At 37.8% G+C, this 25579-nt stretch overlaps 1 protein-coding gene across 2 annotated transcripts in view; it reads left to right on the forward strand.

The window, feature by feature from the left end:
- Positions 1–293: 293 nt before the first annotated feature.
- Positions 294–25579, forward strand: part of LOC308634130 (cytochrome P450 2C18-like) — a gene marked incomplete at both ends in the record, with an annotated part of 30458 nt that continues 5172 nt past the window's right edge. The window contains 7 exons of one of the 2 annotated variants that reach the window (XM_081267722.1): positions 294–461; positions 1429–1591; positions 1760–1909; positions 4965–5125; positions 6144–6320; positions 13136–13277; positions 24462–24649. In XM_081267722.1, the coding sequence (XP_081123848.1) occupies positions 294–461; positions 1429–1591; positions 1760–1909; positions 4965–5125; positions 6144–6320; positions 13136–13277; positions 24462–24649 (1149 nt within the window). The remainder of the gene's footprint in view (positions 462–1428; positions 1592–1759; positions 1910–4964; positions 5126–6143; positions 6321–13135; positions 13278–24461; positions 24650–25579) is intronic. The other variant, XM_081267723.1, reaches the window with a different exon arrangement.

Genomic DNA, 25579 nt, shown 5'->3' on the forward strand with positions numbered 1-25579 from the left:
TTTCTCAATCATAACAGCACATGAAAATATTTGTTCTTTCTTTTTTCTACTAGCTGATAACTGGACAGCAACCTAGTACATTTAAATAATAATCTCCAGGATGCTTCCTATAAAACAAGAAATATCAATATTTTATCTTTTATCTGTTATTGGAAGAAAGCCTCCTCGAGAGATGAAAGTCCACTCAGCTTACTGTTTGTTTATGTGTCAAAGAGTTACATATTGGATTAGCAGGAGACTATAAAATTTGGATAGCAAGGTCACAGTTATCTCAGTATGAAGAGAAGACTCCAATGGATCCAGTGGTGGCCCTGATTCTTGGTGTCTCCTGTCTGCTTCTCCTCTCATTCTGGAGACACAGATCAGGGAGGGGGAAGCTCCCTCCTGGGCCCACTCCTCTTCCAATTATTGGAAATATCCTGCAGATAGATGTTAAGGACATCAGCAAATCCTTAACGAATGTAAGTATGGTTTGTGCTCCTTCAGTGGCTTGTGAAGGCAAGTCAGTTGATTGCTGTTTTTAAAGATAGTATACTTCTGGAGGCATACTCTTTTAACAGATAAAAATACTCCCTGTAAACCTTGATGTCATGTGCCACATTAACTCCATGTTTTACACAGGATTGCTATGAGTATAGAACTTCTCTGCAGAATCAACAATTATGCCTGAAAGCAAAGAAATAGCGTAAGGATTTCTGAAATAGCATGAGGTCGGATATAGCAACAGGAATGAAAGAGACACAATGAGTCAGTGTCCAATTGATGATATCAGAATTCTTTGCCTGGGGCTGGGAATGGAGAAGGGTAGAAGAAACGGTTCTTCCAGTGGATGTTCATGTCTTGGTTCTGCCTCTGCAGTGCGTACTCTGTTAACAGCTGCAGACCCCAACCATGGCTGGGCATTAGGATCAAGCATGCTAACTTAAAAATACGACTTTCTAGGGTTCACCATAGGGCTATCAGCATCTTCTGCAAAGAGCTTTGTAGGTGATCCTGAGCAGTCTCTTGGGTATTGATTCCAAGGTGGGCACAGGGGTTCGATAAAGTGCTCGAGCATCAAATGTTGATTCAGTGACGTTCCAATTTTGTTCTCTTATCTTAGCTGTGGAACCCTGGAAATGAATTTGGAATTCTCTGATCTCATTTTCTTTGTTAATGAAACAGGGCAAATAAGACTGATGAATGCATTGATGTGAGAATTAATTTTAATCTGTGTCTGAAACGCCTTGAAATTGTATGGCACATCAGAAGCCATCCATCAATGGCAGCTATCAATCATTTACATATGAAATGCAGAAATATTTCCATCTCTGTGTGGTAGAATAAAACCATAAAATGATGATGATAATATCAGCCAGAATCAGCATGATGCATGGTTCAGGTAGTGAGTTGATTTGCTAATATTTTCATTTTCTTTCCCATTTCCAGTTGTCAAAAGTCTATGGCCCTGTGTTCACCCTGTATTTGGGCATGAAGCCCATTGTGGTGTTGCATGGATATGAAGCTGTGAAGGAAGCCCTGGTTGATCATGGGGAGGAATTTGCTGGAAGAGACTCTATCCCAATTTTTAAAAGAAGTAAGAAAAACTTTGGTAAGTGCACGTGCATGTGTGTGTTGTTCAGTGGTCATTGGGATGAGCAGCGTGAAGAAAAGAGAGCAGAAGGGCTCCTGAGGCAGAGCTTGGCCATCCCTGTGGTGTCCCCCATTAGCTTCCCTGCCTTGTTGGATCTCCCTTCTAATCTCTTTCCTCTACTTGTAGGTATCATTTTTAGCAATGGAAAGACATGGAAGGAGACAAGACGCTTCTCTCTAATGACCCTGAGGAATTTTGGGATGGGGAAGAGAAGCATTGAGGACCGTGTTCAAGAGGAAGCTCGATGCCTTGTGGAGGAGTTGAGGAAAACCAATGGTGGGTGCCTGTTTGTGTCACTGACCTTAACAGAGTGCCCTCTTCTCTGTTGACTTTCTTGGAAGCATTTCAGTTGAGTGAGAGCTCTCATGATGGGCCTTGGTTGTGACCCCATGTGGGACAGGGATGGTTTTAAAAAGGGACAGGACATGTTTGTTTATCAGTGTTGCCTGGATAGTGATGTGCTTTGGCTGGCAGTTGGGGAGTAAAAGTTCTTTTGATCTGTTTCTGTTCTGAATATTTTTATTTTTCTTTCCAATCAGAAATTATGAACTTAGTATGTGAGAGGTTTTTTTTCCCTAAAGAGTTAAGGAGCAGTGTTTTCCCTTAGTGTAAATGAGGGCAACCTATTCCATATCATGCCAGTGGAAAACCTTGGTGAGTGATGGGGAGGCAGTGACTCCCAGCTTGTCGCCATCTGCTTTCCTTAAGTTGGACGGTACTTGTGTGAGCAGCGTCACCAACATGGCTCAGGATTTCTTCCAGGTCCAGGCTACAGCTTTGGCCAGTCATGGTGTAATTTATGCTTTTAATTGATTAGCTTTATCTCCATAAAATTCTTATCAATCATTTCTCTCTAAATGCAGAATGATTTTTTATAAATAATCACAAACTACATCTTCTTACCCATATTTAGTGTTTTGATTTACATACTTTGGTTAAATATCCGTACTTCTACAAAGAACATAGACATTGATAAAATGGTTTCTTTAACTAGATTTTGAAGACTATCAGTGTCTCCTTACATAGTCTCTCCTAATAGAATGTTAACTCTGTTTTCAGTTTTCCATTTGTTTCTTCCCCTGTTCGTTGGATTTGGTGTTAGAAATTATGATCCTGATTTTCCTCCTACTGCCAACTCTGCTCACCTGTGAAGTGTCTGTCATCGTGAATGTGATTATCAGCTTGGATACCAAATTATGTGCAGTTCTGAGAATAGAACTCAGAAAATCACATTTTCTGTTTCAAATGAAATGGAAGAAAAGATTAAAAATTCAATTTTACCAGTGCACGACACACATGTATACACACTCCAAATTTCCAAGACTCTGCAAGTTACCTTCCACCTCCATGGATGAAAATATCACATTTCTAAAAGCTTAGAGCCCTGCAATATTTAAAGATGCTTGCACACAGCATCTAACAGAAACTTTTTCTATTTTTCAAATGCCCTCCTATTTTTTCAAAGTGGCTTTGATTCTTGTCTCCCTTATTTAAGGTCCACAGGTATGAATTTGCGAGCTCATACATATAAATTGATACCTCTTATTTGATTATAGCAATTTATCTTACAGATTCCCCACAAAAAGGAACACTTCCTATACTTTTGATTTCATTTCCTGTAAAATAATATACTTAATGTATGACATGGACAGATTTCAAAATGATTAAAATATACCATTCTTTTCTTTCTTTCTTTTTTAATTGTTGATAGACCTTTATTTTATGTATTTATGTGCAGTTCTGAGAATAGAACCCAGTGCCTCACACATGCTAGGCAAGTGCTCTACCACTGAGCCACAGTAAAATTCACTTTTTAAACTTTTAAATGAGAAATAATATGTGTCTATTAGTTTTACATTTTTGATTGCCTTATTTGGGGTTTATATTTTGAATAAAAGTTGTTTATTTTAGCAAAGAAATCCAATCCACTTATTGATATTACTCTTTCTTCTCAAAGATCACACACATTTTGCTTTTCTCATTTTTTCCTCTATATGCATGAACTCACCCACAAGCTCACTTTAGTTCCTCTCCACTGGTTCAACACAGAATTCTTTCTTCCATTCATTACATATAAAAAAGTTTCCAGGCCCACAGCATAGCCTCCTTCTGTATCTCTTTGCTGTATTTTCCATAGGCTTTACAGACAGATGTGATTATGTTCTGAATACTTGAATTATTATGTTTAAGATGGTCTTTTGCCTTTAAGAATTAGCCCTTGGGCATGGTTGGGCAAGCTTGTAATGGCAGTGACTTGAAAGACTGAGACAGGATGATGGCTAGTTCAAGGCCAGCCTCAGCAAGTTAGGGAGACCCTAAGAAACTTAGCAAGACCCTGTCTAAAAATATAAAAGAAAAAAAGGGTTGGGGAGGTAGTTCAGTGCTAAAGTGCCCTTGGGTTCAATACTCAGTACCACCACCACCAACAATGTTATCAACAACCACCACCACAACCAGAAAACCCCAGGGGTTAAAGAGATGTAAGTAAAAGCAGTGGATGTGAACTAAGTATTGTAAACTCCATTATTTAACATGTTAGGTTTTCAGGGTCTACTCAGAGTTAGGTAAACTTGATTCTTTGTTTTTTTTTGGTACTGAAGATTGAACCTGGGGCACTTTACCAGTGAGCCATATCTCCAGCCCCTTTTATGTTTTATTTTGAAACAGGGTCTTGCTAATTCTTAGGGCCTTGTTAAGTCCTTAGAGCCTCACTAAGTTGCTGAGGCTGGCCTCAAACTTGCAATCCTCCTCCTTCATCTTTCAACACCTCTGGGATTACAGGCATGTGCCATTGCACTTGGCAATTCTTTGTTTTAATGCATGTGAATATTTTGCTGTCAGTTGCTCTGTGTACAATATACTGTTTAAAATGTGTACATCGTATATACCTGTGTTTCTGCTCTGGATACTGGATTTGTTAAGTAGAAAGTTAAGTCTTTTTTTAATATTTATTTTTTAGTTTTATGTGGACACAATATCTTTATTTTATCTTTATGTGGTGCTGAGGATCGAACCCAGTGCCTCGTAAATGCTAGGGAACACTCTACCATGGACCCACAACCCCAGCCACAGAAAGATAAGTCTTTATCTTCCCAAATAGCAGAATGTTGCAGTATAAAGTGTATAAGTAAAGGCAGTGGATATCAGCTGAGTATATTAAACTCATTTATTTAGATAGCAAGGGTATAACAGCCAATTTTAAAGATATTTCAAAATCATTTAAAATTCTTTTTTATTGAAATATTTTTATTAATTTTTAATTTTTTTGATAGTTGTCATTTAAGTTAAACATGATCATAGAATGTATTTTGACTCATTTTCAATTCTTTAGGCTCACCCTGTGATCCCACCTTCATCCTGGGCTGCGCTCCTTGCAATGTGATCTGCTCCATTATTTTCAAGAACCGGTTTGACTACCAAGATCCAGATTTTCTCACCTTGGTGAAAAAGTTAAATGAAAATGTCAGGATTATGAGCTCTGCATGGGCGCAAGTGAGGCCAAGATCCATTCTTCCTTAGAAAACACTTTAGTCTTTTTTCTTCAGACACGTCCAAAATAGTATATGATGCATGAGGTGATGTGATTGCTTGGATTGTACTGTCTTGCCTAGAGCCATGGAGCAAATATCTGGGAAAGCTTTTGAATTCTTTATTTGGCATGCATGAATATGAAGGTGCACGTATAGAGCTGGCTTTTAGCCCACTCCAGTGAGTGGATATTTCTTTACATATCAAAAGCCTTGTTTTTGTAAGGCTCTTGGTGACTGCCCAAGGGATGACCATGCCACTCCGTGGACATCCTAGGACTTTTTGAAAGCTCCCATTGCTCACAAGGCCTGCCCACCAATCAACACTTGAAGGACTTTTCATCCAAACATGTGGCAGGAATATCTCAATTCAGAAAAAGTATATTTTCTGCAAGTAAAGAGAATAATAGAGACAATGAAACTTTGAGGAATCACTGAGTCGGGTAGGGGTTTTGATGTGCAGCTGCTATCCTAGCTAAAAAGATCACTGGGTTAGAAGAGACTGGTCTAGAGGACAGTTGAACTCCATGTATTTTTGGGCCACCTCATTCCCCATCTGAAGCTGGTTGACAGAAATAAAAAGCAGGGCCTAGTTTTGTGTTCTAAATCAATGTTCCCCATATCCCTTAATGTCTTTTGTTATCTATGAAATGTGAATCACATTAATTCATGCTGTCATATTTCATGTTTTGGGGAAAATTGATGTAGTAAAGAAGTGAAGTTGTATAAAATTAAGTTTTAGAATAAAGAAGTTTTTAAATTTCAGGAATGATTATCCCTTGTGATGCTCCAGTAAGAAAATTCTCCCATAAATCATTCTATAAGAATGATTGAATTATATATTTTTCAGTAAAAATGACACCTCACGATAGACCCAAATTTTATTTACATATAGAGCAATAAGTTCTTATGAGAGCTGGCAACATGTCACCTATGTGTTAATTAAGTACATTGTATAAATATAATATTGTTTTCTCTTATAGGTCTACAATAATTTCCCTGCTCTCATTGATTATCTGCCAGGGAGTCATCACATTTTAGTCAAAAATGTTGATTATATAATGAATTATATTTTGGAGAAAGTAAAAGAACATGAAGAATCCCTGGATGTTAACGATCCTCGAGACTTCATTGACTGTTTCCTGATAGAAATGGCTCAGGTACAGTGTTGCCATCAGCTTAATTTTTTGATTCCTTGATCATGTTGTGGTTTTCTGAACCCCTTTGAATTTGTAGAAATGTTACATGATCAGGACAATAGTGATTCTGAAGCACTTTGATGACCCAGTGTATCATGAATCTCCATGAAGCATCATGGAAAACATGCAATTATTAAATAATTAGAATATGCTGACTCTGTTCTTTAGATAAAAATCTAAAGAAGAAAGAATGCACACCTAGGTGTTTGAGAGAGTTAATAAATACACAAATTGTCATTTAGACTGACTCAAGGTTGTGGCTGCCAAAGAGACAATTTCCATATAAAATACCATGCCATGACATGAGGATGGAGTTCATCACTGCACAGGTTTGGGGACATGGAAAGGAGCAGCTTACCCCAGGTACACCACCTGCATGTCCTGTGGACTGAAACAGACCTTGACATGTGCAGCGTGGACAGCAGAGCAAATTGCAGATGGGTTGTTTTGTAGGTGGTGGTGTGGGCAAGAGTAGGTGCAGAGACGAGAGAAGCCTTGTTGAATGCAGCTTTAAATGAAGTCACATATAACACAAAGTTAGAGTTGGTGTCTGTCAGGGACCCTGCAAGTAGGAATGTGCTGTCACTGCAGCATGCGATAAAAGGTTATTTATTCCCATTGAAATTCCTTGGCACCCTGTCAACGATCAGTTGTCTATAAATTTGAGGCTTTGTATGTGGACTCATGCTGCTCCATGATGGGTATGTCCACCCTATGCCAGGAGGTTCACCATCCTGACGTCTTGTCCTCTTTGGTGTTCCTGTGTTTCATGTTTTGCAATAGGAATGTGAGTTCTCCAACTGTGTTGTTGGTGTTCAGGACTTTCAGGAAATTCTAGGTCCCTTGAATTTCCACATCAATTTCAAGATGAGATAGTCAGTTTCAGCAAAAACCCAGTGTGGCATTCTGACATGAATTGCAATAAATTTGTGTCTCCTCATTGTCATTTAGAAAATTGAGACGAAATTCACATACCATACAGTGAACCTTCTTGAAGTTAACTTTATTGGTATTTATAGCATTTACTGTGTTCTGTGATCATATATGTCTCCAGTTTCAAAACCTATTCATTTTTTCTCAAAAGTATATGTACCATGAAATGAACACACCCCTCTTCCACATCCCTGCACTCTGATTTCTGTCTGCATGGATCTGCCTATCGTGGATAAATAATGAAAGACCTTGTGGCACATGCAACCTTTTGTTTCTGTCTTCTTTTATTCTATATAATGCATTGGAGACTCATCTAAGTTGTAGCAAGTATCACGATTTTGCTCTTTTGTGTGGCTGAGTGCTTATGTTTTTTACTGGTGTACATACTATGAGTTAAAATTTTTGATAGAATTCACCCGTATATCACACAAATCCACCTTTCTCTTGGGAGGAGTTTGATTACAAATTGTCTATGTTAAGTTGTTGCAGTTGATCATGTTTTGCATACTGACCTTGAATCAGTGTTTGTAATTTGTGTTTCTATTAAATTTTTCTGTTATTCAGATTTCTTATTTGCTGTTGTACAGTAATTTAAGGTAATCTCTTGTTGCCTTTTTTATTTCTGTAAAATCAGTAGTTTCCTGCTATCATGTCTGAATTTAGTGGTTGGTGTCTTCTCTTTATTTGTGCTTAGTCCAGCTAATGATTTGGGACATTTGCTACAGTTTCTGAGAAGCAGTATTTGCTATGAGTGAGTGTTCAGCTGTTTTCCCACTCTGTTTTTCATTTCTTTTTTTTCTCCTCTCACAATCACATTGCCTTTCTAAGAGGTAATGAAGCTCTGTTTTTCGTTTCTGTGGGCTTTGCATTCAGCCTGCTCTTATCTTCCTAGTCCCAGGTTGAGAAGTTACATTGTATTTGAGCTCTTGTCTTCCCTTTCATTGTAAGTTCTACCCCTCTAAGTTTCCCACTAAGAATTGTTTTTTTGCTTCCTGTCAGCGTTTTGTTGTATTGTATTCTGTTTCCTTTGCATCTCAGTCCTATCTAGTTTTCCTAGTGATTCCCTCCTTAACCCATTAGTTGTAGAAGAGCATATTGTGTAATGGAAGATTTCCCTTCTCTCCTTGTATTCTAGTTGCATTCCATTGTGATCAGGGGAGATGCTTTCTATGATTTTGTGTTTTTAAAATTTATCGAGAATTGTGTATGTCCCACCACCTGGACTGTCCTGGAGAACAGAAGGGTTTATGTTCTCTTGAGAAGAATGCATTTTCTTCTAGTTTCTCTTCATTTGTCAATGTTTACCTCATACACTTTGAGCTCTATTGATGGATGGATATGCATGTGCACAATAGTATTACATATTTTTGATAATGTCTTAAGTGATCAACATTTTTCTATTGAAACTTTTAAATTTCCTCTCTTTTTTTTGTTTTTAATTTTTTTCTTATTATTTATCATGTGGTTTTCTCTTAACATTGTCAATGTTAATAGTCCAGGTTGAGTTAATTCTAAGCTTCAAATTGCATACAGATAGTCTACTCCCATGCAAACTCATCTCTTTTTTGTTGTTATTAGTCACAATCTATATCTTTAAATAGGTTCCCAGTTTTTTAAAAAACAGTTGTTTTTTGCATATTTCTTTATTATAGAAACTCAAAGAACTACATAGAAATAAAAGAGTATCAGAGTTGGGCTGGGGATGTGGCTCAAGCGGTAGCGCGCTCGACTGGCATGCGTGCAGCCCAGGTTCGATCCTAAGCACCACGTACAAACAAAGATGTTGTGTCTGCCGATAACTAAAAAAATAAATAAATATTAAAATTCTCTCTCTCTCTCTCTCTCTCTCTCTCTCTTAAAAAAAGAGTATCAGAGCATATTTTCTATTAAACCATGTAGTTATTATTAATAATGATAATTATTTGTTAATATGGCCTTGGTTTATTATCTAGTGTTCTTTTGCTTTTTATTTTCTCCCATATTTTATTGTTGCATAATGTTGTATTTAATGTTGGGATTCATTTATTCATATATGCACATGCTCATAGTATAACATCATGATTTGGCCAATAACATTCCCCAGTATTTCTCCTTTTCCTGCCCTCTTCCCTCCCCATGATCACTTTCCTGTACTATACTGATATCCCTTCCATTTTCATGAGATCCCACCACAACATTTTTTCCTTTTTCCCATGTAGCTTTCACATATGACTGAAAACACATGACACTCGATTCTCTGATGCTGTATATGAGAATAGCAATTTCTGCATGTTTCAGGCTCTATTTACATGGTATTTCCATCTTTTCACATTCAGCCTGTGAATGTCGTTGCCTATAATTGGAGTCTCTTGCAAATCATATATAATTTGATCTTTTTGAAAAAATCCCTTTTGGCAGCCTATGTGTTTTAATTAGGGGAGTTGAGAACATTTACACTCAATGTTATTATATAGAGTTGATTATTCATTGCTGGCATTTTGCTTTATTCATAATGTTTAATTTGGTCCTTTTCCTCATTTGCTTAGCTGTTCTTCAAATGAAATTTATTCTTTTGTGAGACTTGGATTTGTTTTTGATTTTTTTGTATAGTATGTCTTTCTGTATTTTTACTAGTAACAGCTTAGTAGTCATTAATTTTTTTAGTTTCTGCTTATCTTGGAAGGTTTTTGTTCTGCTAAAATTCTGCTGGATAGTTTTGCTAAATGTAGCAATATTGGTTGACAGTTATTTTCTTTTAGGCACTTGGAATACATCATTCCAAGTCCTTCTGTATTTTAGAGTGTGACCTCTGATTGCCTTTCTTCTAAATGTGACATGAATTTTTTTTCTTGAGTGTTTAAAAATTCTATCCTTGGTCTGTATGATAGGTCTTTTCATTATAATGTTTTGTGGAGAGTTTCTTTTTTCAATCTTGTATATTTTGGTTTCCGAATGTATCCTGTGTCTTGATGGCCATCTTGCTCTCTGCATTTGGAAAAATTTCTGTTATTATGTACCTGAAAAGGCTATCAATTCCATTAGCCCACAGTTCTCACTCCTCTTCAATTCTGATGATTCTTAAATTTGGTTTCTTAGTGTTGTTCCAGAGTTTTTGTATATTCTGATCATGGCTACTTCTTTTCTTTTCTTTAACAATGTTTGAATTTTCAGGACTGACCATTTTTTCAGTATCTATCTTCAGCATCATTTACTCTACAGAGAGACAGCAGGCATCAATATTCCTACTGTCTGCTTTTGCTTTGATTGCTGCTATATTTGTTTCCCTCTTTACTGTGAGATGATGGTAATCTACAGGGAAGTAGAAATTCATGGGATAGAAATTCTGCTGCTGAACTAAACCTGATGATGAAAAGGGCACCTTCCTGTATGCATAAATTACCAGAGTTCATCTGTAGTTTATTACAATAAATAGAAGAGAAAAACCAGTAATAGACCTAAATAGGAATGGCTAATGGTGGGCCTTTAGGTCTCACTCATGGAAATTCATTTCTACAGCAAAAGCAGTGAATTAACATAAAGTTTGTTTGAAGGGGTCTGAATCTCAAGAATCCAGGACACTTTGGCAAGAGAAGACTGTGTCTTAAAAAGGCCTACACATAAGAGTGGTAAAGAAATCCACTTGAACAGATGCATACAACAACACAGAAATACAAGATATATGAAAATACAAGGTAACACATAGCTCAAAAAGTTCATAATTCACTAGCTACTGACCCCAAAGATACTAAATTGGATGAAATATTTAATAAATAAATAAAATGAATGACTATAATTTGATCAGTCAATACCAAGAAAATGTAGAAAAACAGCTGTGTGAATTAAGGAAGTCAGTAGAGGATGTGAATGAAAAATTTATGTAATTTATTGTTGAGGATTGGAATTTACCATTGCAATTGGTTGACTCATTAATCAGGAGCATTTTTCTGTTACAGCAATTGCTGAATAGCATCATGAAGGCTACAGAAATTCATTTACTTGATAGTTGTTCCAAATAATTTTTGCAAAATCTATATTTCTGGGGACAATTAATCACATTTCTGTTATGTCAGAAGCAGTAAAAAAAGAGTGATGGTGATTTCCCTAAGTCCTGTGATCCAATAAGTAAACAAGAGGAAATCATTATTTAAACTCTTCATGTATTGCCAATCAAAAGATGCAACACTGATTTTTGGAGAAACCTATTCCTAGTTTTGGTGAGGAACAAGCAGGCTGCACAGAAACACACTACACTATGCCCACAACTGTTTGTCCCAGAATTGGGGAATAGGGAGTGTCAGCTTCTATTTGAAATGAAAATTTACTGTAATTTTTCAGACACTCTCCTTATCAACTATTGCTGGATGGTGAAGGTCTTTGCCTAGACACCACAGCTCCCTAGAAGTTTCTTTAAATGGGTTACGTGAGGTTGACAGTTGCTTTCTTGGAAATGCCAGTTCTGGGATGTTCTGATCTATGATGTTTGTGACATCACTGATTAATGCTTCCAGAACAATGTTAATATTTGATTGAGTAGCATGGATTGTGTGCCCATTTATTTAGTTTTAAAAGAATTTTCTAGGGGCTGGAGCTGTAGCTCAGCGGTAGAGCATCTGCCTTGCACATGTGAGGCACTGGGTTCGATCCTCAGCACCATATAAAAATACATAAAGATATAGAAAAAAATGAAAATAAGTATTAAAAAAGAATTTTCTATACGGTTTATCTAAACAAGGCTAATTGTGATTTCATATGTGCCTATAGAAAGTAACTCTCCAAATTCATCTTACGTGATAGAAACATTAACATTGGTTTTAGAGCACGCCAGTTAAGATTGGTCTATGACTGCTAACTTGAGACTTAATTGATGAACTTTGACTTGACAGGCTCAATATGAAGTAGGTATTTCCAAGACATATAGTGAGTTTGGTTACCCAGGATGTGTGTTGAAAGAGATTCGTTTGTTTTGATGGTGTTAATTACATATGTGAAGCATAACACAGCTACATAGACATTATGAATGTACCATGCTGGCCCTGGAGCTAGCTGTCAAATAATGTATTTTTTATAATAATTATCCCTTTTACTCAGTATTTAAACTGCTCTGATGTTTTCAATTCATTTTCATAGTCTTTTCAGTCCAAAACTTTATCCTTGGCATCTCATTACCCCTTCGCTGTCATATATCCCATTTGGACGATAATGTCTCAACTTGTTTTCTTTATGGTTAGGTGTCTTTTCAATTAGTGCATTCTTATTCTGTCCCCTGACCATTATATCTGTTCTCTCCCTTGTTCATTACATTAGTGCTGGCCCATCCTGTCTAGATGAACCTGTTCTCTTTCCCTCTGATAACTTCTTGGATTTGCTGCCATGCTGTTCTCATAATTGTACTTCATGAAAATTGTGGGTTCTATTGAGACTTTTTCAATTTTTGACAGAAAAGAACTGAAAACTTCTGTTCAGACTTATAACATATACCACGATGTAGTACTCATTCACCTATTTCTGTAATACAAATAAAAAAGCCTTTCATTTTTGACTCCCTATTTAAGATTGGGGGTTTCACTTTTATGATTAAGCCTTCATGTGCAGAGTGAGAGCCACCCGTCATGCTCCTTCTGTTTTGTGGAAAGAAACATGTTACACAGCTCATCGATCATGCTGCAAAGAATCTCAGGTAGGAAATAGAGTGTAGGAAATGAAGTTTGGGTCAAGGAATATACCGTCTCTGCCACGACAACCAGTTATTGCATGCTTCAGGGTCTGTGTTGGCCAACTTTACAACATTAGGAGTTAATATGGTTCACTGTATTTTCATCCATTGGCAAATGTCTTGACATGTAACAGTATCAAATCATTCCTAGGAAAAGAACAATCAAAGGTTGGAGTATACGTATGAAAACTTGGTATATGCTGCCTCTGATTTGTTTGGTGCTGGCACAGAGACAACAAGCACAACACTGAGATATGCTCTCCTGCTCCTGCTGAAGCACCCACAGGTCACAGGTATGAACACAGATGATGATCAAGTGAACTGAGAGAGATGTTGGGAAGAAGTGCTTGGTCCTCACTTGTTTGTCTTAGAGAAGCTTCTCTGTTTAGATTTCTCTGCCACCAAGTGTGATCAGGAGGAGGGCTGAGAAAGTGAAGAGAGCATGGCAGTAGGAGAGGCAGTGGAACCCTGGTGCAGTGTCTGCATTATATTGGAGGTGATTTGTGGTGGCAGAGCCAGGATCCATGGGCATGGGAATGTCTCCTGTTTGTATCCCCCAAATACCACTTGGTTCAGCAGATAAAGTCTTTTTTTTTTTTTAATTTTAGGAAGCAAATTATTTTTTATTTGTTCTTTTTAGTTACACAACAGTAGAATATATTTTGACATATACATATACGGAGTATAACTTCCCATTCTTCATTGTACATGATGTGGAGTTTCACTGGTGCATATTCATATATGAACATAGGAAGGTGATATCTCATTCATTCTACCGTCTTTCTCATTCCCATCTCCCCTCCCTTCCCTACCTCTTCCCCACTCCAAATCTCAAATCTGTGAACTTCCACTCCTCCCTGCCCCCTCCCCACCTCGCTGCCTATTGTGAGTCAGCATCCAAATATCAGAGAGGAAATTCTTGCCCTTTGGTATTTTGGGATTGGCTTATTTCACTTAGCATGGTAGTCTCCAGTTCCATCCATTTGCCAGCAAATGCCATTATTTCATTCTTCTTTATGGCTGAGTAATGTTCCATTGTGTATATATACATTTTCTTTTTTTTTTATTGGTTGTTCACAACATTACAAAGCTCTTGACATATTATATTTATACATTAGATTGAAGTGGGTTATGAACCCCCAATTTTACCCCAAATGCAGATTGCAGAATCACGTCGGTTACACATCCATAATTTTACATAATGCCCTAATAGTAATTGTTGTATTCTGCTACCTTTCCTATCCCCTACTAACCCCCCTCCCCTCCCTCCCCTCCCAACTTCTCTCTCTACCCCATCTACTGTAATTCATTTCTCTCCTTGTTTATTTTCCCATTCCCCTCACAACCTCTTATATGTAATTTTGTTTAGCAATGAGGGTCTCCCTTCATTTCCATGCAATTTCCCTTTTCTCTCCCTTTCCCACCCATCTCAAGTCTCTGTTTAATGTTAATCTTTTCTTCCTACTCTTCCTCCCTGCTCTGTTCGTAGTTGCTCTCATTATATCAAAGAAGACATTTGTTTTTTAGGGTTTGGCTAGCTTCACTAAGCATAATCTGCTCTAGTGCCATCCATTTCCCTGCAAATTCTATGATTTTGTCATTTTTTATTGCTGCATAGTACTCCATTGTGTATAGATGCCACATTTTTTTTATCCATTCATCTATTGAAGGGCATCTGGGTTGGTTCCACAGTCTAGCTATTGTGAATTGTGCTGCTATGAACATCGATGTGGCAGTGTCCCTGTAGCATGCTCTTTTTTTTTTTTCAATTTCCTACTGAATTTATTTATTTATTTATTTTTTAATTGGTTGTTCACAACATTACAAAGCTCTTGACATAACATACTTCATACATTGGACTGAAGTGGGTTATGAACCCCCAATTTTACCCCAAATGCAGATTACAGAGTCACATCGGTTACACTTCCACAATTTTACATAATGTCCTATTGGTCATTGTTGTATTCTGCTACCTTTCCTATCCCCTACTATCCCCCCTCCCCTCCCCTCCCAACTTCTCTCTCTACCCCATCTACTGTAATTCATTTCTCTCCTTGTTTATTTTCCCATTCCCTCACAACCTCTTGTATGTAATTTTGTATAGCAATGAGGGTCTCCCTTCATTTCCATGCAATTTCCCTTTTCTCACCCTTTCCCTCCCATCTCATGTCTCTGTTTAATGTTAATCTTTTCTTCCTACTCTTCCTCCCTGCTCTGTTCATAGTTGCTCTCATTATATCAAAGAAGACATTTGGTATTTGTTTTTTAGGGATTGGCTAGCTTCACTAAGCATAATCTGCTCTAGTGCCATCCATTTCCCTGCAAATTCTATGATTTTGTCATTTTTTATTGCTGCATAGTACTCCATTGTGTATAGATGCCACATTTTTTTTATCCATTCATCTACTGAGGGGCATCTGGGTTGGTTCCACAGTCTAGCAATTGTGAATTGTGCTGCTATGAACATCGATGTGGCAGTATCCTTGTAGCATGCTCTTTTAAGGTCTTCAGGGAATAGTCCAAGAAGGGCAATAGCAGGGTCAAATGGTGGTTCCATTCCCATCTTTCCCAGGAATCTCCAAACTGCTTTCCAAATTGGCCGCACCAATTTGCAGTCCCACCAGCAATGTACAAGTGTACCCTTTTCTCCACAACCTCTCCAGCACTTGTTGTTGTTTGACTTCATAGTGGCTGCCAATCTTACTGGAGTGAAATGGTATCTTAGGGTGGTTTTGATTTGCATTTCTCTGACTGCTAGAGATGGTGAGCATTTTTTCATGTACTTATTGATTGATTGTATATCCTCCTCTGAGAAGTGTCTGTTCAGGTCCTTGGCCCATTTGTTGATTGGGTTATTTGTTATCTTATTGTCTAATTTTTTGAGTTCTTTGTATACTCTGGATATTAGGGCTCTATCTGAAGTGTGAGGAGTAAAGATTTGTTCCCAGGATGTAGGCTCCCTGTTTACCTCTCTTATTGTTTCTCTTGCTGAGAAAAAACTTTTAAGTTTAATTAAGTCCCATTTGTTGATTCTAGTTGTTAACTCTTGTGCTATGGGTGTCCTATTGAGGAATTTGGAGCCCGACCCCACAATTTGTAGATCGGATCCAACTTTGTCTTCTATCAGACGCAGAGTCTCTGGTTTGATATCAAGTTCCTTGATCCATTTTGAGTTAACTTTTGTGCATGGCGAGAGAAAGGGGTTCAGTTTCATTTTGTTGCATATGGATTTCCAGTTTTCCCAACACCATTTGTTGAAGATGCTATCCTTCCTCCATTGCATGCTTTTAGCCCCTTTATCAAATATAAGATAGTTGTAACTTTGTGGATTAGTCTCTGTGTCCTCTATTCTATACCATTGGTCCACCCGCCTGTTTTGGTACCAGTACCATGCTGTTTTTGTCACTATTGCTTTGTAATATAGTTTGAGATCTGGTATTGCTATACCGCCTGATTCACACTTCCTGTTTAGAATTGCTTTTGCTATTCTGGGTCTTTTATTTTTCCATATGAATTTCATGATTGCTTTGTCAATTTCTACAAGATATGCCGTTGGGATTTTGATTGGCATTGCATTAAACCTATAGAGAACTTTTGGTAATATCGCCACTTTGATGATGTTAGTTCTGCCTATCCATGAACAGGGTATGTTTTTCCATCTTCTAAGATCTTCATCAACTTCTCTCTTTAGGGTTCTGTAGTTTTCATTATATAAATCTTTCACCTCTTTTGTTAGGTTAATTCCCAAGTATTTTATTTTTTTTGAGGATATCGTGAATGGAGTGTTTTTCCTCATTTCCGTTTCCGAAGTTTTGTCACTGATATACAGAAATGCCTTTGATTTATGCGTGTTGATTTTATATCCTGCCACTTTGCTGAATTCATTTATTAGTTCTAGTAGTTTCTTTGTAGACCCTTTTGGGTCTTCTAGGTATAGAATCATGTCATCTGCAAATAGTGATAATTTAAGTTCTTCTTTTCCAATTTTTATGCCTTTAATCTCTTTCGTCTGTCTAATTGCTCTGGCCAGTGTTTCGAGAACTATATTGAATAGAAGTGGAGATAGTGGGCATCCCTGTCTTATTCCGGATTTTAGAGGGAATGCCTTCAACTTTTGTCCATTCAGAATGATGCTAGCCTGAGGCTTAGCATAGATAGCTTTTACAATGTCAAGGTAAGTTCCTGTTATCCCTAGTTTTTCTAATATTTTGAACATAAAGGCATGCTGTACTTTATCGAATGCTTTCTCTGTATCTATCCAGATGATCATATGGTTCTTATCTTTAAGTCTATTGATGTGGTGAATAACATTTATTGATTTCCATATGTTGAACCATCCTTGCATCCCAGGGATGAATCCTACTTGATCATGGTGCACTATTTTTTTGATGTGTTTTTGTATTCGATTCGCCAGAATTTTATTGAGGATTTTTGCATCTAGGTTCATTAGAGATATTGGTCTGTAGTTTTTTTTCTTTGAGGTGTCTTTGTCTGGTTTCGGGATCAGGGTGATGTTGGCCTCATAGAATGAATTTGGAAGAGCTCCCTCTTTTTCTATTTCCTGAAATAACTTGAAAAGTATTGGTATTAATTCTTCTTTAAAGGTTTTGTAAAACTCCGCTGTATACCCATCTGGTCCTGGGCTTTTCTTGGTTGGTAGTCTTTTGATGGCTTCTTCAATTTCATCCATTGATATTGGTCTGTTCAGATTGTGTGTATCCTCCTGACTCAGTCTGGTATAATCATATGACTTAAGAAATTTATCGATGTCTTCACTATCTTCTATTTTATTGGAATATAGGTTTTCAAAATAATTTCTAATTGTCTTCTGTATTTCTGTAGCATCTGCTGTGATATTGCCTTTTTCATCCTGTATGTTAGTAATTTGAGTTCTCTCTCTTCTTCTCTTCGTTAGCATGGCTAAAGGTCTGTCGATCTTATTTATTTTTTCGAAGAACCAACTTTTAGTTTTGTTAATTTTTTCAATAGTTTCTTTTGTTTCAATTTCATTGATTTCCGCTCTGATTTTAATTATTTCTTGCCTTCTGCTACATTTGCTGTTGTTTTGTTCTTCCTTTTCTAGGGCTTTGAGATGAAGTGTGAGCTCATTTATTTGTTGGTTTCTTCTTTTTTTGAGGAATGACCCCCAGGCGATGAACTTTCCTCTTAAAACTGCTTTCATTGTGTCCCATAGATTCCGATATGTTGTGTCTGTATTTTCATTTATCTCTAAGAATTTTTTGATTTCCTCCTTTATGTCTTCTGTAACCCATTGATCATTCAGTAACATATTGTTCATTTTCCATGTGATGTAGGGTTTTTTCTTCCTTCTTTTATCATTGATTTCCAGTTTCATTCCATTATGATCAGATAAAATGCATGGTATTATCTCCACCCCTTTATATTTACTGAGGGTTGCCCTATGGCATAATATACGGTCTATTTTTGAGAAGGATCCATGTGCTGCTGAGAAAAAGGTATATCCATTTGATGATGGTTGATATATTCTATATATGTCAGTTAAGTCTAGGTTATTGATTGTGATATTGAGTTCTATAGTTTCTTTATTCAACTTTTGTTTGGAGGATCTGTCCAACGGTGAAAGAGGAGTGTTGAAGTCACCCATAATTATTGTGTTGTGGTCTATTTGATTCTTGAACTTGAGGAGAGTTTGTTTTATGAATGTCGCAGCACCATTGTTTGGTGCATAAATATTGATAATTGTTATGTCTTGTTGGTGAATGGATCCTTTTAACAGTATATAATGACCTTCTTTATCCCTTTTGATTAACTTCGTCTTGAAGTCGATTTTATTCGATATGAGGATGGCCACTCCTGCTTGCTTACGAGAACTGTGTGCGTGGTATATTTTTTCCCATCCTTTCACCTTCAGCCTGTGTATGTCTTTTCCAATCAGATGTGTCTCCTGGAGGCAGCATATTGTTGGATTTGTCTTTTTAATCCATGATACCAGCCTATGTTGCTTTATTGGAGAGTTTAGGCCGTTAACATTCAGAGTTACTATTGATATATGGTTTGAACTTCCATCCATGTTTGAATGCTTATCCTTTTTTTTTTTTTTAAATATTTAGTTTGTTTCTCCGTGATTATCTTTCCCCTCGCCCTCTGTCTTTACTGAGGCACTTCCCACTGATGGTTTTGGTTATTGTTTTTCATTTCTTCCTCGTGTAGTGTTTTGCTCAAAATGCTTTGCAATGCAGGTTTTCTGGCTGAAAATTCTTTTAACTTTTGTTTATCATGAAAGATCTTTATTTCATTGTCATACCTGAAGCTTAATTTTGCTGGATACAGAATTCTTGGTTGGCATCCATTGTCTTTCAGTGTTTGAAATACATTGTTCCATGACCTTCTTGCTTTCAGTGTCTGTGATGAAAAATCCGTGGTTAACCGTATTGGTTTACCCCTAAATGTAATCTGTCTCCTTTCTCTTGTAGCTTTTAATATTTTCTCTTTGTTCTGTATATTGGATATCTTCATAACAATGTGTCTTGGCGTTGGTCTACTGTGATTTTGTGTGCTCGGTGTCCTGTATGCATCTTCAATTTGTATATCTGTTTCCTTTTTTATTTCTGGAAAGTTTTCTGGAATTATTTCATTCAGCAGGTTTCTCATTCCCTTGGTTTGAATCTCTGTACCTTCTTCTATCACGATGACTCGTAAGTTTGGTTTCTTTATGTTATCCCATAACTCTTGGATGTTTTTCTCGTGATTTTTTACCAGCCTTTCTGAGTTGGCTAGACTCTTTTCAAGATGGTATATTTTGTCTTCATTATCTGACGTTCTGGTTTCTACTTGCTCCACTCTGTTAGTGATACTCTCAATTGAGATTTTAATTTGGTTTATCGTTTCCTTCATTTCTAGAATTATTGTTTGATTATTTTTTATAATCTCTATCTCCTGATAAAGATGCTTAACTTCTTCTTTTATCTGTTTATGGAATGCATTCTCAATGTGTTCTTTCGCTGCTTGAATTTGCTGTCTTGTATCCTCTTTAAGGTTCCATTCCATCTGTCTTAGGTGTTCCTTGAGTTCTTTATATGACCATTTTTCTGATGACTCTAGGTCCTCCTGAATATTTAGGCTGTCCTGCATTGTTTGTACTCCTTTTCTTCCTTGTTTTTTGAAGCTGCTCATGTTGCTTCTTGTTCTGTTTGAGTGCTGAGTTACAGTTTACTTCTATAAATTAATCTGATGCTTGGGGGGAAAGGTATTTGAAGGGAAGGGAAGAAGTCTCTAAAGAGAATGAGAGTAGGCAGGTAGAATTCAAGGAAAAAGGGGGGATAAGAAAAATGAAAAGACTAAAGAAGAAAAAGAATAGGAACTAAAAAAGAGAAAAATTAAAAAATAAATAAATAAAAAATAAAATAATAATAATAATTAAAAAAAATTTAAATTGAGATTAGTAGAAAAAAAATTAAAAAAATATTTTATAAAAAAAAATTAATAAAACAACAAGAAAGAAAAAAATGAAAATGAAAGAAAAACCCAAATCAAAAAAAAAAAAAAAACTAATAAATGCAGTCTTAGAGTTTGATTAACTTCTCTTCCAGTAGGTGGCACTTTGTCCTCCAGGCCAAGTTTCTCCTGTCAATACGCAGGAACCAATCACTGTGCAGCAGCTCCTCCCAGACTGGGCGAGTCTCCAATCCTGAGTGTCTAGGGCCTCCTCTTGTGTCTAGTCACTTCCCACTTTTTCTCTAGCCAGGCCCCTCTCACCACAATACTGGCTACACGCCAAGTCTGCTGCTCCCGGGAGCCCTGTTTTCATGAACGACTGGGCACACTCTTCCAGTTTGCCATTCCCTCAGACCCTAAGCTTGTATCGTTTGGGGCTGAGAATCCTCAGCAGATTTTACTTGCCCTCCTTTATCCACTTCCCCGTAGCTGGTGCAAGAGACCTCAGCAGTCAGCCCTGGTGGGAGCGGTAGTTCCGCTCTGCAGGACCCGCATCACCTCTGATTCCCTCGGGCTGGCTGTAGCACTCACGGGAGAGCTGGGAGGGGCCCTTACGGGAGAGGTGGGAGGGGCCCTTAAGTTTTCCCGATGTGTGGAGAGGCAAGGCTATGGGATCACACCCCTGTTTCAAAGATGTTATCTCCTCCGCAGCAGTCTGATGACGTTGTTTCCCTTTGCTGGGCTACCAATGCAACGGGTGGGTCCTTCTCTCCCAAGCCCCGTTTCAAACCTGTGGCCACTACTTATGAAGGCTCGGTAGGCATTTACCTTCGTATGATGAGAAGGGCTGACCAGTTGTTTCAGCCGGATGGATTAATGCCGAGTCATAGCTGTTTGTCTGCGGGAAGCAGGTGACCGGGAGTTTGAATTCAGCGGGTCAGAGCTCAGTGCGTGTTCTCAGATCACTTGGATTTTAAATTGTCACTCATCTTATCAGCTGTTTCATATAATTCGGCAGCTCATTCGCGCGGTGAAGAGTCTGCTCTATGGTGCTTCGCCGGAGGCGGCGGCGGTGGCAGCGGCGGCGGCAGCGGCGGCGGCCTTCGGGACCCCCCGGGAGGGGGTGCGGGTTGGGGGAGGGGAGGCGGCGCCTCAGGGCCGTGCGGTCCGTGTACCGGACACGCAGGAGAGCGGGCGGGGTGGGGGAAATAAATTGAGATCTAAATTTAGAGACTGAGCTTGGGAGGAGAGACAGTTGGGGAGAAAGAAGCAAGGCGGAGAGGCGGAGATGAGAGGGGGAAGGGGCCGAGGGAGCCGGGCAGCTCGGGCTGCAGCCTTACTGCTCGCGCTGAAGTCGTGATGGACTCCCTTCACCTTGGCTGGATTAGTGGCGGATTCACTCCACCTAGGCCCCTTTCTTGACACGGTGCTGGGTTTTTGTCGACAGATCTCCTTTAATGATCTTTACCTCATCTTTTCAGACGCGGCGGCGCGGGGCACAGAGCGGCTTACTCACTTCCCGCCGCCATCTTCCAAATCAGCAGATAAAGTCTTGAAGATGCCTCTCCTCATTCTGCTAATTCTAATTCTGGGGTAGGGAAAAGGAAACTCCTTCTTGAAGCCTTGGTGGAAATCCCAGAATGTAATGAAGCTTCCTGAGATTCTTCCTCACTTGGAAGTATTCTATTCATGTATATATGTCAGAAAGGTATTTTAATTTTGGCAGATCTGTTCCTAATTTTTTAATTTATCATTTCAACAGACTGCTTCTATAAAACTTGTGTTTCATGGAGTAAGAACTTTCTTGAGTTCTTAAAGGCCAAACATTTTATGTTTTATCAATACCACTTAAAAATCACCTTTAAAGGAATTTTGTTCTTGCAGTAGCAATAAGCACTTTTTTTTTTGAGTCTTGTGTGAGGATTCCACTAAAAGGATGGCAACACAATTATTTGTTAGACTCATTCTCTTTCAAGCAAGAGAGGATGGGAACAATAAACACTTTATATACTCTTCACCAAGTTTCTTAATCATAGAAGGTAGATTCAAGGGTGGTGATGGAATCTAAAAGGAGGATGGTCTTGTAACCTGAATATTAGAAGAGGAAAATTTATGAAGAAAGAAAAGCAAACTCTGTTCTTAAAATTCCAACAAGATTCTCTTGTTTGGAAATAACAGGAATCAATGAAGGGAGAGTGAGGTTGAAAAGGGAGGCTTTTCTGCTCAGGCAAATCCCTTGTCAGCTAATAGCATTAAACCATTCTTTTCACATCTTCACTCATCAGGTGAGGAATATTTTCTTTGCAGGCAAAGAACTGCAAGGGAACATACTGAGCCTGAGAATCCATTTCCTAAGGGTCCTTATGTAGTGGCAAAGAAAGATTGAGGTGTGGGGCTGAAAGGAAGCTTTGGAGAATCTGAGCTCTTCCTTCAACATCAGAAAAGTCATGTGCTCTCAAGGGAGGGAAGAACTGTGGAGTAGAGACTTTCATATTTTGCATCTTAGTAGAAAATTCTTCCAATCACCCATCAGAGAGAGTGAAATAAAAGCATCCACCCAAAACACAGGGTTGTAGCATTGCATATCACAAGGGATGAAGAATTAATTAAAACATTCAGAGAAATATCCCATGACTTATGTGAAACACCAGAGCAGCACCAGAATTCTTACAAGTAACTAATATCTTGTTATTTCATAGAATAGGTGTATTCCAGACCTGCACATTTGCGAAAATATTATACCATTACCCCTATATCTCAGAAAATTACTGGAGAATGTTGCTTCTTAATGTGTATATGTCAGGAAGCCATGGGCTCCACGAATGGGATGAGAGTGTTGAGGAGACTGATGGGTGCTGGACCTAGGAAGCAGCCTTCAGCATGAAGGTGGATGATGCAGATGACAGGAGAGAACTCAGGAGCAAAAGGGATGTGAGGAATAGTCTGGGGTTTCCGACAGCTGGACAATGATTCCTGCAGTATAAAACATCTACCTGAGCATCTTGAATAATCCTAACTCAAAATTGGAAAATGATGAGCTTACATAGAGCAACTGGGAGAAGACCAAGAAAGAACCAAGATTGTAACATAATCATAATTTCATATAACAGAAAGTATGTGTATACCATCAGAAGGTCGTACCTCATGGATGTTGATATAAGCAAAAATTGCAGTCTAATATATCCTCGTGAATAGAGTCTGGTGGGCAATCATGTGTGTGTGTGTGTGTGAGTCCTTTCCCAATTTTGTGCTTAACTCATTGAGTTATGCAAACTCTCATTTCCACATACCTGGAAATCATTAAGTGTTGTGTAATAATGCACACACAAAAAATAGAGAATCATTATTTGAATATGACTTTAAATTTCAGAACGAGGTGTTAGAGTGCTGAGTGTCTGTGCCTAAGATGTGGGAGGATAGAGCTGGGATTGGACTCATTTGTAGAGCGCTTGCCTGACATGTGTGAGGCACTGGGTTTGATTCTCTGCACCACATATAAATAAATGAATAAAATAAAGGTCCATCAACAACTAAAAAAATATTTAAAAAATGATGTGGGAATTTGATGGGAGTTCCACTGCAAATTGCTCTCATACAAAACCTTCATACAGATATATCAATCTATTATACTTTTTATTAAACATAAATTATTTTCATGTAAATTTAATATTTTATTCCAATTTTCTTTCTGCCAGAACTGTAAATTCTTGATGTGTTTATATTCTGATAATTGTTTTGAAAATATTATTTAGTTCTACTTATATTAATTCTGTGGGATGCTAATTTATAAGTATGGTCCTATTTTTTATTTTATTTACTTTCTCTGCTTCTATCTACTTTAAAATGTAGTTTAATGAAGCGTGTGTGTGTGTGTCTGTGTGTGTGTGTGTGTATACACACACTACTTGCACTCTTTATATATGTAAGTGTGCCTCTGGGCATATCATTTATATTCATAATGCTGTTGGGACATCTTTGTCCAGTTTCTCATGATACTCAGTTGCTATGACAAATGTGCCCTTTCTCTCCTTTCCCCTCATTTCTTTCTTGTGTCTTACCAGCTAAAGTCCAGGAAGAGATTCAGTGTGTGATTGGCAGACACCGTAGCCCCTGCATGCAGGACAGAAGCCACATGCCCTACACAGATGCTGTGTTGTATGAGATCCAGAGATACATTGATCTCATTCCAGTCAACCTGCCCCATGTAGTGACTTGTGATGTTAAATTCAGAAATTACCTCATTCCCAAGGTAAGCTTGTTTCTTCTGGGCTGGGCCTCAGTGTTCTTCCTGGTCCCAAATCCATAGCAGGATTGTAATTCTCTAACACACAGGGTGAGACAAGTTGCAAAACATTTGGCTACTTAATGACCTGTGTGCAGTTTCTAGTTTGGGTATAAAGCTTTCTAAGAGGTGGCTGTATCTGGCCATGTGAGCCTTCCAAATTGGTTTTACATTTTAAACATTGTTTTTGCCATTATTAAATGTCTACATTTCCATACCAAGGTTAAAAATTTCGTTGTCACAAGGTGTGGTGGCTCATGTAGCTTAGGAGGTAAGGCAGGAGGAGTGCAGGTTCTAAGCCAGTCTTGGCAATTTAGGAAGGCTCTAAGTAACTTAGCTAGACCCTGTCTCAAAATATAAAATAAAAAATGGCTGGGGATGTAGCTCAGTAGTTAAGCAGTGTTGCATTCAATTTCTGATTAAAAAACTAGTTTGTTAATTCCCCAAGTGATTTCTTAGGTTTTCCTCATGAGAACAATAAACCTATAGACAAATTAAGTAAGAATTGATATCTTGACCTGTTGATTCTTTAAATTCATGATTATGTTCTCAATTTATTTTTGCTCCATTTAATATTCTCAGTCATGTTTTTTCAAGTTCAGTGACTCCTAAATATTTTGTTATTTTTTCCTGTAAAATGAGTATTTTTGTCCATGCTATGTCATTTAAACACATCATTGGCTCTTGTTTCTAACTGGTTGTGGGATTATATTTGATTTTATCATTGTGATGATGTTACATCTAGTAAAATTAATAACTTTCCTAGTAATTGCCAATGGTTTGTTTGAGATACATTTGAAATGTCAGTGTTTTTTATACTCTTGTCTGAGCCAATTTGATGTATTTCCTGTTTTTATATCCTTGATTTCTCTTTATTGCATTATTGCCCTCTTTAGG

The sequence above is a fragment of the Spermophilus citellus genome (genome assembly GCF_964194105.1).
Source record: "Spermophilus citellus genome assembly, chromosome: 15".
NCBI classification, from domain to species: Eukaryota; Metazoa; Chordata; class Mammalia; order Rodentia; family Sciuridae; genus Spermophilus; species Spermophilus citellus.